General features: G+C 39.8%; 1 protein-coding gene across 9 annotated transcripts in view; it reads right to left on the bottom strand.

Annotated features, from left to right (window-relative positions):
* Window positions 1-229: 229 nt before the first annotated feature.
* PARP9 (poly(ADP-ribose) polymerase family member 9) overlaps window positions 230-24898 on the bottom strand; it is a 29678-nt gene continuing 5009 nt past the window's right edge. For 3 of the 9 annotated variants that reach the window (XM_086403218.1, XM_086403209.1, XM_086403227.1), the window contains 10 exons: window positions 24080-24159; window positions 22980-23121; window positions 20292-21142; window positions 17375-17602; window positions 15902-16117; window positions 12414-12477; window positions 8315-8680; window positions 4798-4934; window positions 3950-4124; window positions 230-1045 (listed from right to left, as the gene is read on the bottom strand). In XM_086403218.1, coding sequence (XP_086259344.1) covers window positions 675-1045; window positions 3950-4124; window positions 4798-4934; window positions 8315-8680; window positions 12414-12477; window positions 15902-16117; window positions 17375-17602; window positions 20292-21142; window positions 22980-23121; window positions 24080-24094 — 2565 coding nt within the window. In that variant the 5' untranslated portion in view covers window positions 24095-24159 and the 3' untranslated portion in view covers window positions 230-674. Of the gene's footprint in view, window positions 1046-3949; window positions 4125-4797; window positions 4935-8314; window positions 8681-10215; window positions 10279-11412; window positions 11620-12413; window positions 12478-15901; window positions 16118-17374; window positions 17603-20291; window positions 21143-22979; window positions 23122-24079; window positions 24160-24898 lie in introns of those variants that run through there. The other 6 variants (XM_086403242.1, XM_086403235.1, XM_086403252.1 and 3 more) reach the window with 4 other exon arrangements.

Here is a 24898-nt window from a genome sequence, read left to right as displayed (position 1 = left end):
ATTTAGGTTGGAAGCTTTAGGAAGACATTTGTCTTGTCCAGCACCTGGAAAGTGAAACACATCTAGTGACCAAGATTTATTGGATGAATTAATAATTTTGCCTCATGGTGCTTGCATGGCATTGGTTGAAAAAGCTCTACTGATCCAAAAAGGGGATCAGTAGAATATCAGCCTTCTGGTATCCTTCCACTCCAAATAATTTCATTTTACACATAATTTTCAGAGACAGTTACTTTAATAAAGGTGTTTATTTTGATATCCAAAGCACTTTGTAAGATTTTCTGGAAAATCTGAAATCATCTTGCTGTCTTAATATGTTACACTATTATCATTTTACAAAATAAAAGGATTTGGATTATATACTAGAAAATGTCTTCATTACATATAAAGCATATTTGCTGTTACCTACAGTAAAGAAGATGAAAAGACAACTTGAAGGAGAGGGAATAGTCCTGAAAGTGTTTTAGTTGGTATCTATCCACCCCAACCCCAAGAGACAGAGACAAAGATGAAGGCACTAAGATGCTGGTTTGTAGCTGAGCCTTCAATCACCCAGTCAGCCCATAAAGACAACCCATTTGACATATTCAAACCATTCTTTGAGTCACCGATGGTTATTATTTGATTAGTTCCTCCAAAGCAAGGTCTTGTTTGTTGTTAAAATAATGTAGAGGTTAATCAACAGAGCTGCCACTTGAGAATATCCCGTAAGACTGCTGTGGAGAGAGCATCATTTGTCCTGAGTAACCCTGTACATGATCCTGGATGCAAGTCCACAAATACTGGGGCACAGCCTGTGTGTTACTAAAAATGACAAAGGTTTCAGGGCTGGAAACATTGTCAACCACACTGTCATAGCTATCTATGGCTCCAGGATGCGATGGTGGGGGAACAATATTTAACTGACTACCCTGGCAGAAGAAGCCTGTGAGTACTTCAGCTTCAAACACACAGATCAGCTTATCTGTGGCAGATGTTTTCTTGATCCTGTGTGCTATGTTTTTGAGGTTCTTGGTGAAGTATATTCCAGCTCCATATTTTTGGTCTGATAAGAGAAAAAATATTTAAGGATTATTATGATCTGACAAACTGTATTGCCTATTTGGGTACTAATATGTATTCACTCCCTAGTCCTCCAAATACTCACCAGTTCCTGATCTCAAGTCCCTGTGTCTGAAGCAAAGACACCCAAAGTTTTGTTCAGTGGTGGCAAATTATCACTAATAGGGCTTCTCCCCTGGCTCATTGATAAAGAATCCTCCTGCCAATGCAGGAGATATGGGTTTGACCCCTGATCAGGGAAGATCCCCACATGCCACAGAGCAACTAAGCCTGTGTGTCACAACTGTGAGCCTATGCTCTGGAGCTGGGAGCCGCAAATACTGAAGCCCACACGCCCTAGAGCCTGTGCTCCTGAGAAGCCACCGTGATGAGAAGCCTGCGCACTGCAACTAGAGAATAGCCCCTGCTTGCTGCAACTAGAGAAAAGCCTGTGCGGCAGCAAAGACCCAGGGCAGCTTTCCTGGTATCCCTGAAATCATGCCATGTAATCATTCACCTGCCCCATTAGTTCTGGCCCTCGAGACACACCCACAGTGAGGAACAGAAACATCTCTAGATCTGCAGCTTGCAGTCACTTTACTGTGTATGAGCAAGTGTCCTAGAGTTTGGATACAATGCCAGGGGCTAAAACCCTGCCTGTCTGTTAGAGAAGATGGCTGAATATTAGAGAAAAAAAAATGTCAGGTTTACTGGGCCTCAGACACAGTCAGAGCCTGACCCCATCACATCCCAACCCCACAGCTTGACTTCCGACCAAGCCCTGAGGCAGTTACTGAATGAACTGGTGCTGAAGCTGAAGCTCCAATACTTTGGCTATCGGTTGCGAAGAGCCGACTCATTGGAAAAGACCCTGATGATGGGAAACATTAAAAGCAAAAGGAGAAAGGGGCAGGAGAGGATGAGATGGTTAGATAGCATCACTGACTCAGTGGACATGAATTTGAGCAAACCCTGGAGATAGTGGAGGACAGGGAATCCTGGCATGCTGCAGTCCATGGGGTTGCAAAGAGTCGGACATGACTGAGCAACTGAACAACAACAAGCGTGGTTTATCTAGCAGAGGACACTTCTTTCAGGCACCTGCAGTTAAGCATTCTCACCAGACACATAGGCACAAGTCACATTATGAGTAGTATCTCCCCACTGAATCTACTGTCTGATTTGCCTCAAGGTAGTGGCTGTTAAGCTAAAGGCTAGGGAGACGAGCACAGAGGCCAGTAGGTAAAAGACTGGTATCTTGAGGCTTAAAGACTAGATGGAGGCAGGATCTTTGGCTGGATTAAAAAGAACAAACTTGGCCAGAAACAAACAGGCCTCATGCTGCTTAGTTTTTAAAGGAGCTGTATGGCTGAAAAAAAAACCCTACAAGTCCAGCTATCAGTAGCCTGGGAGCATTCTAGACCCCTGGGGCAAGCCCTGGTAAGCAGTGCACCTAGAAGTGACCAAAGGCAGCATACAAAATGAAGATTTCCCCGGAGTGCAAACAAGGGTCTTACTTCACTCCCCGAATAGAGTTCTTACTATTCCAGTTCAGCAGCATGTGGTTAGTGGTACAGACCAGTGACTTGTGTGTTTTCCTTCTCCCCTTTCGAAATGGGGAGTTCTTATCGCAATTTTCCTGCTCGCTCTCACATCATTATACAATGAGTGTATTAGGACAATTGCTTTGCCTCTAAGCTTTAAGAGAAGACTGCCTGAACTTGAGACTGAGGAAACAAGATGAGTGTCTGGGACTGTCTTCCTTGGGAGAATGGTGTGTGTCTTAGCTGTTTGGAGAAGAAATATATATAGATATTGGGTAGGCAACTAGCAGTACCTGTCACAGAACTGAAAAGAAGGCACTTGCTGGATTTGGAAAATAGGAGGATCTTGATGTTTTTAGAGTAGTTTAAGTTAAAATAGAAGGAGCACTGGTGGAGTGCAGAAAAGCCAGTTACAATGGGTTTAGAAGCAAATGGGAGTCATGAATTTTTAAGACTTTGCCAATGAAAGGACCATACTGATTATCACTTTCCTGGTTATACTCAAAAACTTCTTGGTGGGGATTCATTTATCAGTTTGTATTCCTAGGTGAAAAATTGTTCATATTCAATTTTTACCCTAGGTATTGCTTATGTTTTCTGTGGGGCAAAGAGAAGATGATTCCCAGACCCTATGCTTTCCAGAAATCAAGACTTGGAGTAGGCTCTACAACAAGGATCATGCTACATATTTGAAAGGTAAAGATCAAGAGCTACATCTTTAATAGACCAGGCAAAACCAAGCTGCATTGCCAGGTATCCTCTGTGATGGCTACAAAAACTTCTTAACTTCATCTGGAGAGATTTAAAGTGGAAAATACAGAGGTAAAATATGCAATATTTTTGTATAACTGAGACATAGAAGCTACTATACATAGGACTCCCATAACTGGGAAGGAACTTAAAATATTCATTTCACCTGCCAGATGATGCCTAATTCATTCCCTAGCAGCTACAGGAAATGAAAAGGATGGAAGAGAAAAGACCAACTTTATTAAATTCAGAAAAATGCTCTTTTAATTAAGGAGGAAGATGGTTTGGTACCGTTGATAATTTTTTGTCAAGATAAGAGAAGAAAAAAAAGCTCCAAGGTGCTCTCTGTAGAGAGGCCACAAACACAGAAAGGGGAAAAACAGTGAACTGTAGTTCTTACTGCAAACACTTTCATCAAAATAAAACGCACCAGCCACAAAATACATAAAAGATAAATTTTAAATATTACCCTTTCCAAATGACTTTACCACTAAATCCCAGGTGTAAATGACGCCCTCACTGAAGCAACAATGCTATTAGTGGTGAGTCACCTGCTGATGTCTGCTCACCAACTCCCACATACAGTAAGCCAACTATGAGGGGCTGACACCTACCGCAGGGCATGGAGTACACTCGGTGAAAGCCGACTCTGCATACCATTTTGCAGAACTGATGTGGGACTTGCTGAAACAACCTGTAGCTCACAGGTTTTCCAGAGGGTCTCCCTTCCATCATTTTCTTCCTTTCTTGGAAGGCAGCCATGAGAAGCACATTGTCTATCTTCTCTACCTACAGCCCAAGGAAATGAAAAACTGAAAAAGATGCTGGAGAAATGCTACTTAAATTGCCTGATACTGTGTTTATTTATTTATTTATGTGTTTATTATTTATGTGTTTATTACTTTGCATGTGATATGCTTTTCATATAAAGTTGCAGAAGAGTCTCTCCTGACTCCAACTTTCTCCTATTTTGACTTCTATCTCTTCAAAATTCCCTATCCCTTCTTTAATAAAAACTCACTGAGCTGTCACTATGTGCCAGGAACTAGTAATGAAATGGACAAGTGCAGACACAGTCTTTGCTTCCTAAAGCTTATAGTTTAGTGAGAGATAAAAATAGGTAAACAATTACAATACAGTGTGATAAATGCTTCTTTTATCATATATATTTTATGTGATGTATATACACATATATTTTATGTAATAAAACATTTTGTTTCAAGATAGGCAGATAGTTTTCTCTGAGTCTTGATCTATGCTTCTATACATCCTAACATCATTTCTACCACTTGATTCCAACAATACCCCTCATCCCTACCCATCCCTGCCCTCCTTTCAGACGAACTCCTAGGATTGCAGGACAATGAGCAACTAGCTTAGTCATCAGTGGGCAAGTTTTTCTTCTGGCTGTGGAACCAAATGATAGCAAGATGAGTCAAATTCTTCCCTTAATTAAGTATACCTTTATAACTCGCAAACCACAGTCTTCAAACTGTTTTTTTTTATCCTGAATTTCTGGAGCTGAAAGCGTTAGCCATTTCAGAAATGTATTTTCCTTCATTTGATTCTGGTTTTCTGGTTGCTGATCAGTGTGCTGCCCTAAAAGTAAGTAACATAAAACTTTGTCTCAGTGATCTATGAGAGGAAAAGGTTTGTAAAGAGATTAAATGAGGGAATTTCCTGGTGGTTCAGTGGTTAGGACTCGGTGTATCTACTGCCAGGGCCTGGGTTCAATTTCTGGTTGAGAAACTAAGATCCCAAAAGCAGCACAGCCCAGCCAAATAAATAAATAAGCAGAAATTAAATGAAATAAATTATAAAAAAAATTTGGAGGAGAAGATTAGCAGTTTAATTTGTATGCCTCATGTATTTACAGCATGCAATGACAGCTATAATTCCATGAGAAATCATAGGATAAAATGGGGGGTGGGTAATAAATTTGTCCCCAGATTGATTTAGATTATGAAGTTGAGAGGGTAAGAGGAAAAAGAGCATTAATATATATTTTCCCTATCAATGCCGTAATGATGACATATAGTTGTTTTTGCTAATAGGAAATGTTTATATTTCTAGCCAGGATGCCAATCAACAAAAAAAGACAAACATAAGAAAATATTAAGGAGTGATGGAAAACAATAAGACATTTATGTAACACTTCAAAGTTTTCAAAAATAGTTTCATATCTCTACCTCATTTGAGTATTACAACACCACCACTGAAATAATTAACACAATTTTACAAAGAGGAAAATAGAAACTCAGATTAGTTAAGTGACTTGCTCAATAACACAAAGCTAGTAAGTACAGACCTAAGGTTATAAACCTGGCTTTCCCCAGTGTAAGGGGCAAGGCAGAACATTTAGTACATATGTTGTTCATATGCCACCCAGCCAAGGACAACAAAATTTGGAGATTGAGTTTATGATGTAATGTCTTTCCTACCTTCCTTCCTTTCCCCTCTTTTTCTTCCTTCTTTCCTTCCTTAATTTCTTTCCTTCATTCCAATTTTACATTTAAGGGACAACCGTTCATTGCCCAAAGGAGCTCCTTATTGGACTAAATATCTATACATGAGTGAACAAATGAAAACCTGCCAAAAGGCTTCTTTTCTTTCAGTTTACTTTCTTTTTGACGTAAGACTGAATATACTAAAATGACCTAATCCCCAGCACACTATGTAATTGAGTATGCTCAATTTAACCACAAAAAAAACATGTTATAAAGTCAGAGAAACTCATAGAGAGGGCCAAGTTGTAACTCTGGAAAGCAAGAGAGCAGGAGGGATATAACTCCATAGCAGAGAACTCCCATGCCAGGACATTTCAAAGGAAGAGTCTGTAAGTTAAATGTGGAGAGTTGTATAGCAGAAACCAATACAACACTGTAAAGCAATTATTCTCCAGTGAAAAATGAAAAAAAATAAGATCATAGCAATCACTGTACAACTCTGTATATATACTAAAATCCATTGAATTGTATACTTTAAATGAATGAACTTCATGGTATATAAATTATGTATTAACAAAATTATTTAAAAATTGAGGTAACTTCCAAAATGAAATACACTAAGTGGCAAATGACAAAAAAAAAATCTGGAGAGTAATGACTCACATTTATCAAGTATAATATTGTTGCCATTGTTTAGCCACTAATTAGTGTCCTACTCTTTGCCACCCCATGGACTGCAGCACACCAGGCTTCCCAGTTCTTCACTATCTCCCCGAGTTTGCTCAAACTCATGTTCATTGAGTCAGTGATGCCATCCAACCATCTCAGAGTTCAGCAAACATTTACTGAGTTCCTATTACATGCCAGGCACTGGGCTGAGCACTGGAAACTCAAAGATCCACAAACTCCTGCTATCAGGAACACTCACCAGGAAAGATTAGAAGAGCACCATTAAAGAGGAGATGCCTAACTTCTATTATTTAAAACATACTGTTCATGTGGACAGCTGATGTTCCCTATAGTAAGAACTCATTTCAAAATTGTCCATTTTGTTAATGAAGATCTTAACCTGATTAGAAGGGGCTAAGGGTTTATGAACCTCTGAAACACTGCTGTGGAATAATATGCTTAGTCACCAACTGCCAAAAAATGCCACCTTGCAGCACAGCAGGGGACTTACATGACTAAATTGCCAGTAGCTGGGAAAGTAGGCCAACTTTATGAACGAACTTAATGTCACAAGCTTTATAGGCGATCAGTATTATTTTCAATCTTGTTCTCTTAAGAAGTATCAATGTCAGTTTAAAGACCCACATTCACTACATTTCAAAAGCTCAGTAGAAATCATAATATTGGGTCTCATTCTTGAATATTACTTTTGTCCGTGTTTTTCGACACTGGGTTTTCTGTGGAATATAGACTCAACATTTATTGTGAACTCCCACTCACTTCGACTATATCTGCCTGAACTATTTTTACAAACACATGGCGAGAATAAGGTATTCTTTGAAATTATACATCTGAATTTTTGTACTAAATTCATTCTCCACATTACAACCAGTGATCTTTCTAAAATACAAGTTTGACCTTGTCTTTGCTTAAAATCATTCAAGGTTCTCCACGTATTTCAAGAAAAACTTTGAATATTTTCATGTGGTTTATAAAGTCTTGCATAACCTAGGCCTAGCGATGGTCTGATTTCTTGGAAGTTCTTTCTTTGTTTACTAACTCCCACCTAGTCTTCACTTCTCCGTTTCCAACACCTCCCCCTTACGGCCCAAGTCTGGGTCAGGCGCCTCACCCAGTTGTGTCCACAGCACTTTCACCTTCCTGTTTCATAACTAACCTGCTTACATTAGTCAAATAAATGAAAAAATTAGCCTCAGTCTCCCAAGGCAATATTTTTAATGGTATAATTTCCTAGTGAGCTCTAGGACTAAGTTAAAGGATCTCTCGAGACCCAAATTCTCACAGTTATCCTGATGGATTTTGCCCCATTGAATGAGTGATGCTTGACTGGATCTCACAGTACCGATGAACAATTTACGCTGGTGAGAAGGCTCAGAGTAAGTAATTTTAGGGCTCTTAACTCTGCCAGCAATAAATAACTCCAATAAAACTCAAAGAAATGAATTAAATAAGTGGAATGTGTTTGTATCTGAATGTTCCATCTGAAGAATTAGGGATGTACTTTTTTTTCCTAGAGCCTGGGCTTGGGATACCCTGGGTTTTGCATGTAGTTGCCTCTTAGGCAATCCATGTCATCATCAGTAAATCCAATTGTGTATGTGTGTGTGTGTGTGTTTTCATTTACTAATAATTAACCTTGCTGGTAGAGTCAAAAAATGGTTATAAAAGTTTATGGCCTTTTATGGTTACCAAGAAAAAAAAAAAAGATTATGGCCTAAAACAGACCCAGCATAGTTTGTTCTCTCTCTCCTTCCATTCTTTCTCTCACCCACTTACATATATGAATGCTCACACTCAAAAGCTGGAAGAGCTGACTTTCTAATTTAATAGAAAGTTACTCACCTGACAAGCTCCAAAGGACTTGCTCCTTTGTTCTTGCCATTTCCTCTTGAACTTTACATAGCATCTGTTCAATGTTTATAACTGCCTCAATGAGGTTAGCCGGAGCTCCTCTAATCTCTAAATGTGCCTTTCCCAGGGTGACAATCTCTGAGATAGAGATGCATAAGGTTTTCTGAAGCACAGACAAATCATCGTGTTCCTTTTTTCCGAAGTAGAGGATGTGCTTGTCCTCAGTGATGTGGCACTCCTTGGAGCTCAGTATCCTCTGGATCCACGCTTTGGCCTCATCTATCTTTTCCCAGTAGGATCCCATCAGACTGATGACAGGAAATCTGTTTTCTTTCTTCTCTCTGGTCTCCTGGGGGACTGAAAACACTATCATAAGAAACTACAGAAGGCAAGTGGGTTTTAAACCACCATAGCCAGTGTTTGCCCTAAGCATCCTTAACAGTAGCAGCTTCAGTTAAGTACCTATCTCTAAGAGCTGTGTTGGGTACAAAGAAAATCTAAAAACATAGCTTATAGTCTCCTTGGGAACACAGAGTTTATCATGTCTTGCCCCTGCTGTGTTGCTTTGATCAATTTACAGATGAGCTCACCTTGTAATCTCATCCTAGACAATTATTTCTTACTAGATAGGATTTTCCATAAACTCTTATTACCACCAGGTTTAAAATCAGACATCTCTGAAAACCATAGAACTTAGAATGAAAATTGTTTTTTAAAAAATGTCATGTATTTCTGATTATAAAAAATATACATGTTTACTATGGAAAAATTGGAAATTATCAGAGTATAATGAAAGAAAGAAATACCCATAATTTCATAACCTGAGATTCCTTTTTATATCTTATCTGTTTTATGACAGGACATTTTGCAACTCCATAACCAGCATTTGGAGCTTTATAGCTACTGCTACTGAACACAGTATATATTGCACCAGAAAAGGAAATGGAACTCATTTCCGACGCACCCACTGTACCTCTCTCCACAATCTGCCTCCACAGGAGAAAAGATTTATACGAAGAAGAATCTCTGATAGATTAGAGTGACTGAATCCAAACTGAAAAAAAGGAGGGGGCCAGTGGACTAGCTAAGGGGGAATTGCTAGATGAAGCAGTATCTAGAATACATAAAGAATTCCCTCAAATTATTAAGAAAAACAAGCACACCAGTAGCCAGTTGGGCAAAAGATTTCATAGAAAAGGAAATATAAATGGCCCATATATATGTGAAAATATGCCCATCTTCTTTGATAATCAGGGAAATGAAAAATAACCAGATTGGCAAAAATTCTAAGTCTGACAATATCAAGAGTTTGGGAGAACATATAGAGCAACTGGAATTCCTATATATTCATGACAGATGTAAAACTGGGACAACCACTCCTATAATTATATTATTTAAAGAAACTTTTGCAGTTGTTTATCGGAAGATGTGCACAAGGAGTTCACAAAAAACTAGAAACTACCCAGATGTCCTTCAAGGATGGAATATCATAGCAATGAAATGGAGTTTTTAGCTACATGGATGAATCTCGGAGACATATTTTGAGGGGGAAAAAGTAAGTTGAACACTTACTATTTCTAGGCATTATTCTAAGTACTTTATATGTATTCTGTTTCCAATTCTCACAGTCCTATGAGATGGGTAGGTACTATTCATAGTTTCCATATTACAAATGAGGAAATTGATTCAGAAATATTATTAAGTAACATGCCCATAGTTATAGGACTAAGTGGTGTCCAGGAAGCTTGTAGATGCAGGCAACCTGACTACAGTGCTCAAAATCTTGCTTCCCAGTGAGTGACCTCAGGATCTCATTAGTGGTCATTAGCATCTTTTCCACTCATATAGTAACTGGCTGGTATCAGGAGCTATGAAAAAGTACCAGGACATACCTAGAAGTAGAAGGGGGAGAATGGCCTCCCTCTGGTAACAATAAAAGCCAAAGTTTTATACAACTGTAAGAAATGACAAGAGATTCTTAAATCAATGACATACTTTAAAAAAAAAAAAACCCTTGTTCTATTTGGGAGTTTATATTACTTTTTAGGAGAAAATTTTAAAAACACATGGTGATATTTCATTTATCCATCATTATCAGGAGAGAAGAGTTGCTCTTCCAGGTAACTAAATTGTTCAAAACACTAATGGAGTCTCTTTCAGCACCAAAACATATTTCATTGTATTGGTTAGTTTAATGTTTATAATGGAAGCATACTTCTCTGCCTCCCTAAATAGTCCAACTTTTCCTTAATTATCTGAGGTCATCATCATCATTAACGTCAGTTATTAACCTGTGCTATAATTCCTTTACAGATATCCTCAAGAATTACTGAAGTAAATGGCAATGCCTGGCCCCATTTTTCAGATTCATGATATAGGGACATTTGTATGTTCCTCTTCCATATTATTGTCTCCTAAAACTCCTCCTATCTAGGTTCCCTGCATTCACCGTGGTTTCCCAAATATGCACAACGTTTGTTTGCTTCTGTGAGTTTTCTTCACTTTGGGTGCCCTAACCCCACCAACCCAACTCTGGCCATTGAAAAATCTTGCCAGGGTTGGGAAGGGAGGCTAAAAAGGGAGGGGATATGTGTATATATATATGTGTGTGTGTGTGTGTGTGTGTATATATATATATATTTAATTATGACTGATTCACATTGACATATAGCAGAAACCACCACAACACTGTAAAACAATTATCCTCCAATAAAATAAAGTTTAATAACAATAAAAAAGATTCTGTAAGAAAAAAGAAAAATTTTGCCATCCTCAAAGCACAACTTAGAACTGTCTTGTCCATGAATTCATTCTTGCACCCTTCCAGCTACAGGGCATCCCTCCCTCTTCTAGGTCACCTGAAGAGTTTGTCCATCAGATTCTCATTCATTATTTATCCCCTGGCCTTTGTTTAATGCTGCATAATTTACAGAACATTTTTACATATATAATCTCCAGTTATTCTCACCACACTGTCATTATCATCATTATACAGGATAGATAAATGGGCTCAGAAGAGGTGCATTCACAGGCCAGAGCTCTTAAAGTTCCCTTTTCTTCATTTTCAACACTGCTGGACACTGAACGTCCATAAGTTAATTCCTATATTAAAGGGAATAAGCAAATCATCTTGATCTGAATGGAAAATGTCCTAAAAGTTTCTATTGCTGGTTGAATGTCTGGGGTTCTTAACATCTATAGAATGTTGTGGATTACAAATTTATTTCAGGGGATTTCCCTGGCAGTCCATTTTTGAAGACGCTGTTCTTCCACTGCAGGAGGTACAGGTTCGATCCCTGGTCAGGGAAATAAGATCCCACATGTTGCCCAGCACAGCCAAAAAATTAAAAATATATAAATAAATCTACTTTTTTAAAAAAGACTCTTTCAGAACTACGTATCTAAATTGTCATGACACAATTCCATCTCAGTCTACTCAAACTCCTCTAAAGGAATGAAGTTATAAGACAAAGTTAATTCTTCTCCAACAACAACCAGGACTAGTTTAATCCAGTGATTCCCAAATCTGGTTCAGCAGCCAAACTGACCAGGAAGCACTGAAAAATATACATGCTTGGCCCAGACCCTGAGTTCCTGAATTAGAATCTGTAGAGTTGGGCCATACATATTTTTATTTGTTTTTTAAAGTTTCCATCATGATCCCACTGATTACTCAGGGTGACTAGCATTGGGTTAATCTACTTATTATTATCTGGTATTACTGAGATGTATTTTCTATGATTACTAATGAATAACCCCATTTAGACATCACTCCATTCAAAACAGAAAGACTAACTGGTTTAGTAAGCTCATGAAAAAATATAGCCAGCTTTTTGTGAATGGACTACTCACACTGTGGATTACCTATTGTGACTGTAACTTAGCCTCTCTCTGTTCATATCATGAAACTAGGATGAGCAAAAATAGAATTGTGGCCAGGTATAGAGCACACAGGTATCCAGACAGGAGCACAATGAAACATATGTGGCTTATGTATTCATTTTCTCCCCTCCATTACTTCAGATGATCAAGAATAGAATGAGCCTATGGTGGGAGACTATATTTCTAGACCCATGAGTTTCTTACTCACCACCAGGGTAATTGTTGGGACCCTGCAGCTTGAACTTATTCTTTTCCATTTCAGCACTGAAAGCCTGCAAGAAGCAAAACAGAGTGGAGAGTCCTAAGTGGGGCTTTTAGCTACTGTCATTAAAATCCCTCTCTTTACTTGCACTCGCCATACCTGACCTCACCCACTCTGTCATCCCCTATTCCCACTGTCACAAATCTAAAGCAACCTTTAAGAAAGTCCTCGGGAACAGCCAATGCAGCACTACAATCTATTAGAACATATAGGGGAAACAAGTATAGGAAAAATGGAAAGGAAAAACTCTTAAAATCTGGCATAAAAAAGGAGAATGTACATCCCAAAGCAAAATATAATCATTCATAGATATTAATGCCCTGCTACCATGGGGTTGCAAAGAGTCAGACATGACTGAGCACACACACACCCCACAACAATGACAAATTATATATTAGGCACTGAACTAAAGGTGTGGATATATCACTGAAGAAGACAAATAGTGGCAGATGTTCTTGTAATCAATAAAACAAATTCATTTTTAAAAGTTATATGCATACCACACTGTAGTCTGAATGATCAATTCTTATAAAGTGCTTAAAATTGTACCCAGGCTATTGTAAATACTCAAGATGTTAGCTATTGTTTTAATTATTATTATATGACAGTATGCACACAGAGATTTATGTATATTGCCATGTAGATCCTTTATCATAGTATCCATTTGAAAAAACTCATCTCTCCTGGGGTTTGGAACCACCATGCACAGGGTCTTCTTAGTTTAAAGTTGATGCAATTGGCAGTAATTCTTCATTGAAAAAGATGGTAGATAATGAGGTAAAGTCTAGAATCTTCATTTCATCTGAACTTTAATAATGAAGTTTCTTAACCTGTAGCAGTTTTTCTTCAAAAATTATATTTGCAATTGCTATTTCCAGAACAAAAAAGCCCTCATATTTATTTAGTACCTGGAGTGGTCATAACAGGGAGGAGCTTCCCTGCCCTCCAAAATAAACAAGATAATATTATCTGCTGATAAATGGACTAACAATAGCTGTCAAACACAAAATGGATAAAAATCAGCTTTTTTCCAAATTCACTTAAAGTCAGTATGCATTCCTGGGTTAGAAATCAATGAGGCAAGCCTTTTGAATTGAAAATGAAAGAAAACTGTAACTTAATCAGGACCAAAAATTTAGAAGGTGTGGATAACAAGCAGTTTGGAAATGCATATCCAAATGGCAAGAACTTGGCAGTTTTCCCAGTTCTGTCCACAAAAGACCAACAACTCGTGTGAAGACTGTGAGGAGTGTTCCTAGTAAGGAGTTTCTTATTCTGAGATGTAATGTCTGGCACAAGGTAGATATGCAACACATATTTGTTAAATAACCAAATGAAGGACTATCCATTGCCTTTTGTACATACTCAGCACCACCCAGGAACCTTATCATCATGAAATACTAATGAACACAGTATATAGGTCAGCTGGGGAGTTATTTGCTCATTGTTATTCATGAATTGGAAATTCATCAGTGTGTGAACATAAGTATCACTTTATTGTGAGTTCAGTATACGCTGGTCTTCCTGAGCCAGGTCAACTCTAGATGTCTGACAAATCCATTCTCTGGATTGTAGGGACCTTGCCAAGGTAATGCCCCCTGTGAAGTGTGCAGACTACCCTCTATTCTTTCTGAACATAAAGTCCTTGTTGAAAGACTCATTTACGAGGAAAAGATGTGCTTAAAAAAAGACTACAGGAGTATACATACATGTATGCACATACTTCCACATGGATATTATGTAGTAAGTGTTAGTCACTCAATTGTGTCCGACTCTTTGCGACCCCATGGACTATATAGCCCGCCAGGGTCCTCTGTCCGTGGGATTTCCCAGGCAAGAATACTAGAGTGGTTGCCATTCCCTTCTCCAGGGGATCTTCCCAACCCAGGGATTGAACACGAGTCTCCTGCATTGCAGGCAGATTCTTTACCATGTGAGCCACTAGGGAAGCCCTAAAATGTAGTGTTAACACTGAAAAAAGCCTGAAGGAATGGTCATTGTTCAGGGTACAATATAAGTTACTTTTTAAGATAATCTTCTCCTTTGAGTCACAAAACTGAAAGCTGTATCATCCTTCATGATATTTTCCCCCCTATATTTTTGTTTAGTGTTTCAGAACACAGGCTTTAGGGTCAGACCAACAGACAGAGGTTGGACTCTTGGCTCAGCCACTGGACTAGGTATGTACATATTAATCTCTGGTCCCACTTGTAAGATGGAGATGACAATAAGGACTAGCTTCTTCTTGGTACAGTACCTGGCTGATGCAACTCATGGCAACTACTTTTGTTATTAGCCCCCAGGGGAGCTCTCAGACCATGGTTTTCTGTATTGTTGAACTGCCATTTACATTTTTGCTTGTATGTTGACGAGCACAAGCACTTTCTCTTCTGGTGGTGGTTTAGTTGCTAAGTTGTGTCCAACTCCTGTGATCCCATGGACTGTAGCCTGTCAGGCTCCCCTGTCCATGGGATTCTCCAGGCAACAATACTGAAGTGGGTTGCCATTTCCTTCTTCAGGGGATCTTCCCAATCTAGGAATCAAACCCAGGTCTCCTACATTGCAGGAGGATTCTTTGCTGACTGAGCTTTACTGAGTCTTTACTGACGAGGGAAGCCCCACTTCCTTTTCTAGTTGGGGCTAATTCCTCTTATAGGGATATGGTGCTTTATGGACAGTCCAGGGATGTATTCTGAGCACCCATCTGGGCCTAGTAATAGTCCTCTTCAGTGGGTGGTGGGTGGAATTGGTGAACTTCATTGGAATGACAGGCTGTTTAATTTTGTCAAGAAGATAAGCTGCATCACTGGGTAATTCACCAGTTTTGCAGGTCAGCTGTGGATGAGACAGTGGTGTACTAGAGCTGGCTTACACTGGCTCATGAGACTCCACGGTGAATGTCTCTTTCCAATTCCTCCTTCGGTAATGTAACATAGATAGCTTGAGATCAGCAATGGAAATCAGCTAACACTACAAACCTCCCCCTCCAGCAAGGCAGCAAGAGGAATAAGAACATTTACACTTGTTCCAGGAAAGTGCAAACTAGAACAAGTCTAAGCTTGTTTTCTTGTAGAGAGAGAGAAAATGGCAACTACCCACATGGAGACAGGCTGGAAAGTGGGAAAGAGAAGGGGAGGAGCAAAGGACCCCACAAAACTAGGAGGTTGCATACCTTTAAGGAGCAGAGGGAAGAATAAATGCCCACAAAGGACAAGAGAAAAGCTAGGTAGTGGGGTAGACATGGCTTCTACAATGACATTCCTTACTAGGTCAGAGGTGAATGATTTATAAAAATTAAATTTCACCAAGTTAGACCATCATCATGCTCCACAGCACTTAACAAAACCTGTATCTTACTTTGGAGATACTAAATAGATGTTGTTGAGGAAATGAATATGAACGAACCACAGGACACTTCTAAGATATTAACTTACCTTATATGTCTCCAATTCTTCGGGGAAGATCACAAACTTTACAGCTAATTGTTGCAAACTTTGTCTGGCAAATATTAAAACTTCATTAAACATAATCTCTGCTATTTCACTCTTCTTCATACCAGTGATTCCAGTCCCAAAGGCAGGAAAGGAAATGGAAGTCATATTTAGTTCAAGGCATTTTTCCAAGCATTTCTTCATCGCATCTTTCAATGGCTTTAGGAAAAACAAAAATTTAAGATTAGTATTTTGAGTCAAAAATAAGACTTCACTTACCCACTTACCCTTTAATCCTGCCCATATTTTATAACGCCAACCTCCACTATTCCTCAGGGCCATGCCCATGCCTCCTCAGAGAACAGGAAAGGTATCACTCCGTAGGGGACCCATTACAGCTGTAAGGTTAAATGATGAGGAATGAAAGGGTTGAGAAACTGAAGTGACTGACTGGTACATGTTGTGCCATTCAGGGCATTTGGGCATCGGGATTGCCCTCAATTTATGTAGCCTTCTCCCCAGATTAGAGAGCCAATCTTCAGTTTATCCCCCACTTACCTGCCACTTCTGGATCAACATAAAGAGCTTTAATAAAGGACGGAGAGGTTAAAGTAAGTGATCAACATTTATTTAAAGTCATTAAGATCTGTCATGTAATTTATTTTTGGCAGATTTAAACTTCCATCAATATTTCAACATTCAAACTGAACACTGTAGTAGGAACGTTATTGGATAACTTTCTTACATTATACTAATATACTAGTATGTTAGTTATACTAATGTAACAAGATTATACCAATGTGCAAGGACCTCGGAAAACTGAGTGACTGGAAAAAGCAGAGAGTGACTGAATGACCAATTTGGGATTTGAGGGCTCTCTAGACAAGAGAAGATCAGAAATGGTGATAAAATAAATATGGACAAAGACAGAAAAGGAGATTAAGTTTCCCTTTCTCTACATTTCAGTGGGTTCCCCCTAGTCCTTAACGTATACAATTTATGCCCCTCAGTTGTAGAGTCAGCCAGAAAGCTAAGCTTTACCACAGGTACTTTACCACAGAGAAGCCCTCACAGGTAACAGATTTGACTGGAATGGTACTGGAAGAGAGATCCCAGGTCCTCCTGGGATTTAACAGATGGCAGGAGATAGGGAGAGGCTGAGTGCCTGGCCCATATGTAAGAAGAGGCCTGTAGGGCCACTGGGTGCAGAGAGGGAGCCCTGATGTTTCTGTGTCTATCTGTGGCATGCCCACTTAAAATTCAGACATGGACTAAGCGATAATTTAAATTAAACTTCTTAAGACAATTTGTGACTACAACATCTGTTTACTATTTCAGGTATTCACAGGAGTAGTAGAGAATAGGGAATATTCCACTTGACAATAACATAACATGAATGTCATGACATGATGGAAATTCAACAGACTATTACATAGACTTTGGAGACACAGAAAGATAAATTTATTTTGACCTTACCAGTTTTTGTTCAGAATATTCTGAAGTCCATAACACATGGTATATGTATTTGCAAGACAATTTAAATCCTCTTGTGACCAGTACCAACTGGGAATCTAGTACTGTCTTAGTTATTTTTTGGTGTAATTCCCGCTCTATTTCATCTCCGGCTGCTTTTAGAATTGATTCTGACACAGACCCAGCTCTAAGACCAATACGGGGGTACATAGAATTAACAATTACATCTGTCTGAAAAGGGAAAAAAAATGAACACGGTTCAGTGTTATATTACTTTTTCTTAAATGACTAATTTAAATATTTATTTTCCTGAAGAGCTTTGAAAAATACTTTTGAAGATCCTAAATCCATAAAACTATCACTTAATAACAGATATAAAATTTCCAAAGAGTGATCATTTGATTATCATGAGTCTGTTCGTGCTAATCAGAAATTACGTAAAACATGTAGATGATACAATTTTTATTGCAAACATCTGTCAGCCCCTTGCTGGCTTATACTCCCAATATTCTCAGATTCAGAACCTTCTCGATGATTTGTTTTAAGCTTCATCAATAAGTGGTTTCATTCTATAATCCATTGTCTTCACTTTTCGCTGTTTCTATGTGAATGTTCATGTTGTCTTACAGAGTGGAAATAAAATTTATAAGGAAATTTCTACCCCCTAAAGTTCGTGTTTTTTAAAGTAAGTGGCATATAGTTAAAGAAAGCACAAATGAGATGAAAAAGTTCACAGTGGGAAGTAGGTCTCCCTCTTGGTGGGGGTCCCCAGGTCCCCCTAATTCATCTTGATGACTTTGGCTCCTTTTGGGGTAACTTATGTACTTCTCATGGGTATTAATGAATGTGTCACTTTGAAAATGCAATCAGAACTTGCAAGTTGGAGGCACTGGCACCCTTTACAAATTTTAAAATTCTTAATGTTGGTAATAATTAAATATAATAGAATTTTAGTTAAAGAAATAAGCTATTCAACCAGGATGTTTCCACTTTAATTTTAAATTGGCATATTAATGATTTATCAAATAAATATTTCATCTCCTGGGGTCCCCTCAGTCTTCTTTTTAATTGTCTTGTAAGCAATAAACGGAATTTTTTCACTTGTGATTAATCCTGTTTGACTATGGCCACAGGAGAGTCACGGATCATGGGGATAATAGAGAATATAGCCTTATATTCTTTCTCTTCCTCTGTTGCAGCCCCTGCTCTCTGCTGCCTCCTTTCAGTTATTTGTCAGTAACTTGTTGGACACCAACATGCATGCCCAGAGACCAGCTCCAGAGCTACAGAGATGAACAAGTGACAATCCCCACCGTCAAGGTGCTCTCTGCCTGGTAGAGAAGCTGCACTAATCCAGAAGCACCTGGTTCACTGTTACCTTGACTCTATCCCCTCCCTGTCAGTGCCCTCACCTTTGTGCCCTACTATCCCTGGCTAAAGGCTAAGTTACAATTTGTATCCTCCACAGCCCCTGGCACAGAGCCACATCAGATCAGATCAGTCACTCAGTCATGTCCGACTCTTTGCGACCCCATGAATTGCAGCACGCCAGGCCTCCCTGTCCATCACCAACTCCCAGAGTTCACTCAGACTCATGTCCATCGAGTCAGTGATGCCATCCAGCCATCTCATCCTCTGTCGTCCCCTTCTCCTCTTGCCCCCAATCCCTCCCAGCATCAGAGTCTTTTCCAATGAGTCAACTCTTCGCATGAGGTAGCCAAAGTACTGGAGTTTCAGCTTTAGCATCATTCCTTCCAAAGAAATCCCAGGGCTGATCTCCTTCAGAATGGACTGGTTGGATCTCCTTGCAGTCCAAGGGACTCTCAAGAGTCTTCTCTAACACCACAGTTCAAAAGCATCAATTCTTCGGCGCTCAGCCTTCTTCACAGTCCAACTCTCACATCCATACATGACCACAGGAAAAACCATAGCCTTGACTAGACGAACTTTGTTGGCAAAGTAATGTCTCTGCTTTTGAATATGCTATCTAGGTTGGTCATAACTTTCCTTCCAAGGAGTAAGCGTTTTTTAATTTCATGGCTGCAGTCACCATCCGTAGTGATTTTGGAGCCCAGAAAAATAAAGTCTGGCACTGTTTCTACTGTTTCCCCATCTATTTCCCATGAAGTGGTGGGACCGGATGCCATATACTCACATACAATTTGCAGCTCCACCTAGTACTCCTGACTGGTCCAGCCTATAACTTTTGATCTGTCAATTTCTCTGTATCTCTCTGCTAAGTCATTCTAACTACCCAGGCCTCTTCTCCTGCCAATTCATAACCATCATAACTTGAGATCAAATTCAAACTCGTATCTTCTGAAATAATCCTTCTTGATCTACTATACTCCACTCTTGTGACAAAAATGTACATACTCTGAAATATTATGAATTCACTTTGTATTGAGATTTTTTGTTTATTATTACTGATAGCTTGCTTTAGAAATATTCAGATGGTTTGTCTCCCCAGTGAGACGTTTCAACTAGAGAATCTTCTTATATGAAAAGAACACAGTAGATTTTTACTTCTTTAGAATCAAAGATTGTTCTATTTTCTCATGGTGCTTGAGAATAATGGTAACAATAATTATAAATACTTATCACATGCCAAGTTCTATTCTAGGCAGTTTATGTGTTCTGATTCCAACTCTGAGATAAAAGCGCTATTATTATCCTCATTTTTCAGATGAAGAAACTGAGGACCAAAAGGTAAAGTAACTCAACTCAGGTCATCCAGTTAGTAAATGGCAAAGCTAATATTGAAATCCAGATGGTCTGGCTCTGAAATCCATACTCTTAACCTAAACAAGATACTTTCTAAACCATGTTTGAAATAGTATATGCTCAAAACATACTTGCTGGGTAATACACAGTTCAGGGAACCCCTTTGGCAGTGCAAGAGAATACAATAAAGACTTACCTCCTGCCTTTCAATGAGGCCTTGGACAATGTGAAGAGTCATGCTGTTCACAACCATAGTATTGAAAGGCTGGGTGGCTCCTTGACTTACCAGGGATTCAAGCTCATTCCTCCCTAGGATGATTTCTGAAGCGGTTTTAAAGGCAGCAACAGTAGGGTCCTCATTGCTTACCAGGTGAATTTCTTTAAAATTATTGGCAATTGGCACGTTTTGGAAATACATTTTGATAGTTTGCACAATGATCTCTGTACACAGACTCAGAGGGAACTGGAAAATCCCAGAGCTCAGGGCTGGAATTGCTACTGTCTCAATGTTCACAGAATTTTTACTGCTGACAAAATGCAAAATATTTACAATGGCTGTTTTCAGTTTATCAATACATTCCTGGCTATCCATCAATGACCACCGAGGGCCAACAGCATGGATAATTTTTCGGCAGGGAAGCTTCCCTGCTCCTGTGATAGCTATCTCACCAGTTGGAATTCTGCCGTATTTGGAAATCACTTGTCTGCTCTCCTCTTGGATTTCAAAGCCGCCAGCTTTCACAAGGGCCTGGGCCAAGCCCCCTCCATGCAGGAGTTCTTCATTGGCTGCATTCACCACAGCATCAACAGCATGTCTGGTGAGGTCATCCTTCCAGATAGATAACTCTACCCTGGGAGTCAGCATTTTTCTGAAGACTCGTAGAGACTCGTTGTTACCTTCCGGGGCCGGAGACACCAAGGTAAAGTTACAGCCAAATTTATTCTGGAGGACTTCACACAGCAGACTCTCATTATTTTTCAAAATTTTGAAGTTGTCATGACTAATGGGAATTTGCTGACTGTAGTTTCCTCTGAGAGTATCAATCTCTGGAAAAGGAGAGAAGATAAAAAAATAAAGAAATGAGCAAGGGGTCCTTTGAAAAGGATCTAATTCTACTTCACACCAGGAGACTGAGCTTCCTCTACGCAAAAAAGAGAGATGACTTCTAGGCCTCTTCCTGCTTCTCCCTTATTCCTTAGATCAAGGATATCTAAGAGTTTTCCATGGTATCACCATAAAGTGCTTAGCTGTGTGCCTGCCATACAATAAATACCCACTTGGTGGTAGCTACCATGATGCAATAACAGTGGTATGAAACTGTTTATCAAGGTTCATAGATTTTAAAAACCTACATAAAAATAGCGCGTTTGGGAAGACCCATTCTTAAGGCACAAGTATTAGACTTAATTATGAGTCAAAAATATGTGGAGGCTTTATTTATAACTTGTTTGCCTTTGTCAACATCTTGGCTTGGGTTCTGCTAGAAGCTGATTCTGAGGTAGGGGTTGAGTATAAATTTATTTGGGAGGTTATCCCAGAAAACACCAGGGGCATGGGATGGGGAGAATCAAGTGGGAAAGTGAGACAGGGAAAGGAAAGAAATGAATAAAGGGGATGTTACAAAGAAAATGAAGCTTAACTCCACAGAGGGGCAGTGTAGACCATGCGTCTTAGAATTACATCACCGGGGTGACAGAGCTGGTTACCCAGCTTCTATCAGTCATTGGTCAAGGATGCTCCTGGGGGCATGGTCCAGGAGACGGGAGGAGCACTGACAACAGGACAGTAAATAATTCTTCATCATATTCTAGTTTTGTAGCATGATTTTGGTGGAATTAAAACTGATTGGCTAGAAAGTATTTTCCGCAGGTGGCAGCAAGATGATGCGCTAACTGATCATATCCTCCTTTAGTGAAGCGGGGAGGATGATTAGCCAACAGCCTCCAGGTGTTAGCCCCTCAGCTTTCCAGCCCAGGTCACGTTATTCTCAGGGGGCTCCATCAATAGCTGGATAAGGCCACTGATGTCCAACTTCGCCCATGAGCAATCTTTAGGCTGGCAGAGTTTTGCCAGATTTTCATTACAGTCTGATGGCTCCAACTGTCCAATCTGGTTTCTTCTCTTTCCCTTTCACAATAAGCCTTCAGCATCCCTAACTCCATCTCATTTTCTGCTTCCTGGAGAACCTGACCTGTGAAACTGTAGTTCATGGGGTCTAAAGTATTACTATATGCCACCAAGAAAGGAAAAACGATGCCAACTAAACCTATCAGTGGATAGGGAGCAGCCTTATTTCAGAGACCTGAAAAAAATCTGTGTCCTAAAATAGATACAATGTAGTAATTTCACTGACTGGGAAAGATTGAAGGCAAAAGGGGAAGCAGGCAGCATAGGATGAGATGGTTAGATAGCATACCCATACAGTGGGCATGAATTTGAGGAAACTCCTGGAGATAGTGGAATACAGAGGAGCCTAGCTTACTGTAGTCCATGAGGTCCCAAAGAATCAGATACAACTTAGCAACTGAACAACAGTAACTGATTATTTTTTTTACTTCAATTCCCATTTCTAATCTGAGCCATCTAGAAAGACCTCTAATGGCCTCAATTACCCCAAAGCAGCAGCACATGAGTTGTCAGAGCCTATGGGCTTGTGCCATGGTTGAAAATCTCAAAGGGGTCAGCCTCATCCTAGGGTGAGGCTAGGCTGGCTCTTACAAGCCTTGCTGAGCAAGAAGACAATCAATGGGTCACCTCTCGTGCCAGCTTTAGTTCTAGGGCTGTTGTCAGAAGAGTCTCCCATCTTGTGTGCAAAGGACAGGACCAACGGGAGCCCTAGAGAACACATGTGCCGGGTCCCCACAAGGCCCTGCAGTCACGCACCTGAGCGCTGGTGGGGGAGATAGTCTCCTTCTGTATTCCCCTTTCTCCACTGAGGAAAGATGTGAGCAAAGATTTTCTGAGGCAAGAGTGAGAGTGAGGTGATCCTACCTGGTTTCTCACTGTCAGCTGCTGCCCCAACACCCTGTGAAAAGCAAGAGTGGTTTCAAAATTATCGAGACGGAATAATTGACAGATTACTGATGACAAATACAGTTTCATAAACACAAAGCAACAGAAATCTTCCTAAGAGCACTGGGTTGGAGAGGGGAAGGGGAACATGTTTGTTTGATCAATGTGTCTGGAATACTTGAAATACTAAGTGTTCCAGCCAACACTGACTCTACCCCTCTTCCCTAGAGGCCAATGTACTTTTAATTCTGGATGAGATGAAGGGTTGGAGATTACCACCTGAAAAGGCTCAAAGGTCACAGACCAAAAAGACCCCAAACTCTCAGAGAGGACTCCAATCTCCAAAGCCTTGTGGGGTTCCTCTAGACAGAACAGAAGAAATGGGGACAAAAGCCTATCAGCTTCACCTCCCCATCAACCTGAAAGGACCCACTTTCAATGGCTTATATAATGACATAAGCCTGAATGTGGACTTTTCAGGATAAACCAATGAGGTGCCTTTTTCCTGGTCCTTTATTTTTATTTCTCCTCCCTCCACCTCCTCCCCTCATGCTGCTGCTCCTGCTGCTGTTAAGTCGCTTCAGTCATGTCTGACTCTGTGTGACCCCATAGACAGCAGCCCACCAGGCTCCTCTGTCCCTGGGATTCTCCAGGCAAGAATACTGGGGTGCATTGCCATTTCTTCGCCACCCCTCATGCTACAAAAGTAGAATTGCTGAGCAGAGAAAATAAAAATGATACTGAGGCAACATTCTGAAAAAATCACCCATCCTCATGTTGACTCTGTTGATTATATTAGCACATCCTTGATTCCCCATCTCTCACATGAGGCAAGGAGAAAACTTTTATTGGGATATTAAAACCAAACAAGATTGCCAAGTATAAACTGGAAATCCCAGAATTTTTGCTATCTTAGAAAGAACTATGATGTGCTGATCAAAGTCTATAACTTACACATTTATGCTTTTTACCTTGGAAAAGTCCATCCTCCAGGTCTCTGAGGTCTTTCAATGTTTGCTGTTTTGCGTTTCCCAAATATGGCAGCCCCCTTCTAGGAACGAATAGAAGGATGCATAAGCACTGATGAGCATCTTAGGGAATTTGGTGAGGATACACAACCGGAAGACCAAACATGATTTCTGATCTTGAGTTATTTTTCATTCCATTGGTGAACATGCAAACACTGTTTTTGCTTCTGTTGTTTACCTTTTATCTTTTACTGAGAGCTTCCAATTGAAACCATAATGGCAGTTCAGAGAAGGCAAAGAGCTGTATGGGCTACAGCAGGGAAATCTGTATGGGGAAGGTGAGGCTAGGGCCAGGTCTTGAAGGATGAAGTAGGCTTTTACATTTTTAGAAGAGGAAAGATGACGACACGTGAGCACAGCATTCAGAGAGCAATGAGGAAAAACAAGCCTGTGCGAGGGTGGGATGATTTAGAGAATACCATTGAAACATGTATATTGTCGTATGTAAAACAATGACCAGTGCCGGTTCAATGCATGAAGCAGGGCACTCAAAGCCCGTGCTCTAGGACAACCCAGGGGGATGAGGTGGGAGTGGGGTCCAGGATGGAGGGACACATGTGCACCCACGGCTGACTCATGTCAATGTATGGCAAAAACTGCCACAATGTTGTAAAGTAATTACCCTTCAGTTAAAATCAATTAATTAAAAATGACTTGAGAATACATTGCAATTTGTGCAATTTGACTATTGCATTCAGGAAAAAAAGACAACAGCAAAATAAAAAATTTAAACCCTAAAAGATTTTTAATAAAACATGGGAA

The sequence above is a fragment of the Bos grunniens genome, chromosome 1, assembly GCF_055505025.1.
Source record: "Bos grunniens cultivar Pamir isolate PY7600 chromosome 1, Bosgru_T2T1.0, whole genome shotgun sequence".
NCBI lineage: Eukaryota > Metazoa > Chordata > Mammalia > Artiodactyla > Bovidae > Bos > Bos grunniens.
The sequence above is the reverse complement of the archived record's forward strand: the minus strand, read 5'-3'. Positions and strand labels throughout refer to the sequence as shown.